General features: G+C 47.4%; 1 protein-coding gene across 1 annotated transcript; it reads left to right on the forward strand.

Moving 5' to 3' along the window:
• The first annotated feature begins 875 nt into the window (after positions 1-875).
• Positions 876-2,006, forward strand: pou3f2b (POU class 3 homeobox 2b). The gene has a single exon (XM_038977358.1). It carries the CDS (start codon positions 876-878, stop codon positions 2,004-2,006), a length of 1,131 nt encoding a protein of 376 aa, XP_038833286.1.
• The last annotated feature ends 845 nt before the right edge of the window (positions 2,007-2,851 follow it).

Raw genomic sequence — 2,851 nt, forward strand, 5'->3', positions numbered from 1 at the left:
AAGCATGTATCTATACAGGTTCACAGTAAAACGTGTTTTCATTCCCTGCATTTTTGCCCATAAAAAATAATTAAGCACTACAATCATTTCCACAATGCAACCAGCACGGATCCTCGCAATAAGTCTCAGTTACTCTCATTCGGCTATTCAATGTCAAGGAATCCATATCCTATCTCATAGTATAAGCCTAGGTACACAATAAATACATAACACATGTAACTGCAACTATAGGCCTACTACCTCAAACAAAACTTTATCCTTGAAGAAAAAAAAGTTTTCGCCACAAACACTGAACGACCAAAATATGAAAATGCCCACACAATTATGATAAGTATTAATAACATTTCATGTCTGAAAAAGTAAATACAATAAATACAAACTTATTTACTCCAAATTTACTCCAAATAAATAGAAGATCTATAACTCAACTGGACATTTCACAAAAGCATTTGAAGCCTGCGTCACTCGAATGATCTGCAATCATGATATTCATATATTGGTTTAAAACAGTATCGTATTAATTTGAGTAAATTCCTTACAGTTCCATTTGAAATCTCGGCCAGTGCCTATCCCCTCTCTCCGTTTTCCATGCCGCACTCGGTCTCTCAAGTTTCAGAGGTGTCGCAGCAGAACTCGCAGTTCTCTAGAAAGAGGTAGTGTTTGTTGAGACTCTCTAACGTCCAATGAGTGGGCTGTTGCCAGTAGCAACCACGTCCATCATCCATTTCTGTCCAATGAACAGCGGGACGAGGCGGAGTGCAGGTGCGCGCCGCTGTGTCCACTTGGCAGAGTGCCTGGGAGACGCCTGTGGCAAAACAGTAACTGTCAAATGCAAGGTTCCTTTAATAAGAGCGATCAGTCCGGCTCCGAGAGTCATGGCGACCACAGCGTCTAATCATTACAATATCCTCACCTCCAGCGCATCCATTGTGCACTCGGAGCCCGGGAGCATGCAGCAAGCATCGGCGTACAGGGACGCGCAGACCCTGTTGCAGAGTGACTACTCATTGCAGAGCAACAGTCACCCGCTCAGCCACGCGCACCAGTGGATAACGGCACTGTCGCACGGAGAGGGAGCTCCGTGGTCAACCAGTCCGCTCGGCGAGCAGGACATCAAACCCGCGGTGCAGGGCACCAGAGACGAGATGCACAGTTCCAATAACCTGCAGCACCAGCACCAGCCGCGACCGCCCCACCTGGTGCACCAGTCACATGGGAACCACCACGACGCCCGAGCGTGGAGAACTACCGCAGCCCACATACCCAGCATGGCAACATCCAATGGCCAGAGCCTTATTTATTCACAGCCCGGATTCGGCGTCAACGGCCTGATCCCAGGCAGCGGACAGGGAATGCACCACCACAACCTAAGAGATGCACACGAAGACCACCACAGCCCGCATCTCAGCGACCACGGCCACCAGGCGTCCCAGCACCAGCAACAGAGTCACCACGACCATTCGGACGAGGATACGCCGACCTCCGACGACTTGGAGCAGTTCGCCAAGCAGTTTAAGCAGCGGAGGATCAAGCTGGGCTTCACTCAGGCTGACGTCGGACTCGCCTTGGGAACGCTGTATGGAAATGTGTTTTCCCAAACCACTATTTGCAGGTTCGAGGCCCTGCAGCTCAGCTTCAAAAACATGTGTAAACTCAAGCCTTTGTTGAACAAGTGGTTGGAAGAAGCGGATTCCACCTCGGGCAGCCCGACCAGCTTGGACAAAATCGCTGCACAAGGGAGGAAAAGGAAAAAACGGACCTCTATCGAGGTAAGCGTAAAAGGGGCGTTGGAGACCCATTTCTTGAAGTGTCCTAAACCCGCAGCGGCGGAAATTACTTCCCTGGCGGACGGTCTACAGCTGGAGAAAGAGGTGGTGAGGGTTTGGTTTTGTAACAGGAGACAGAAAGAGAAACGGATGACTCCTCCCGGTGGACCGCTTCCTGGAACCGAGGATGTGTATGGGGACACACCGCCACATCATGGAGTCCAAACACCGGTTCAATGAACAATAACGGACCACTATTAGACTTTCTTTATTTGTCTTGAAAATTATATATAATTCACTGGACTATGAGCGATAGTGGGTGTTTTATGTATAATAGCCTAGCCTATGGCATGAGTAGGCTACTTACACAATATCTGCATTGAATACCATTCAAAACCCGAATATCATTAGCGATGGAGTGGAAATTGTTTTCTTCAGGAGCTAAGCGAACACATGTTCGAGGATATGCCTAGCACTGTGACTCAACGCAGTTTCAAGGTGTAGCCCTATTGTGAAAAATATTTGGCGTAAATGAAATTATCGTTAAAAACTAGCCTCGGGAATCTTATCTAAAATGGTTTACATTCTCGCCTTTTCTAGTGTATTCAACACATGGCGCTGCGTAATCATCATTGTTTTGTTCTGGACGTGTGGGTCCGACAAGAAAAGTAATGAGAGCTGCATTCGACAAAACATAGCCTAAACGCCATTTCTCTGTCCCAGACAAGCAGCTGGGGGTTGAGCATCGGCTGAGCAATGTGTGAGGGTTGATCATCCGTCTGTCATCTTTTTCCAGTTAGTTTTGACATTCAACATTGCTTTGAGGCGTTTAGGCAAATTATTATGGGCGAAAGCGTTATTATTTTGCCTGTTACCTGTTTTAGCCCTATTATTATTATTGTTGTCAAGAGCAGTTCGAAGGAGCTCCTTGAATAATTGATCCCACATAAGTCGTATGGTTTTAGTATTTCGTTTGGACGCACACGAGAACACATCATCCTCCTCGTTCTCTCAATGATATCAGCACGTGTGGATCAAACACAAAAGGCTGCCAACCACTGAGCTCCGCTCCACGCCACGCGGCC

Source organism: Salvelinus namaycush, chromosome 37, assembly GCF_016432855.1.
Source record: "Salvelinus namaycush isolate Seneca chromosome 37, SaNama_1.0, whole genome shotgun sequence".
Lineage (NCBI taxonomy): Eukaryota > Metazoa > Chordata > Actinopteri > Salmoniformes > Salmonidae > Salvelinus > Salvelinus namaycush.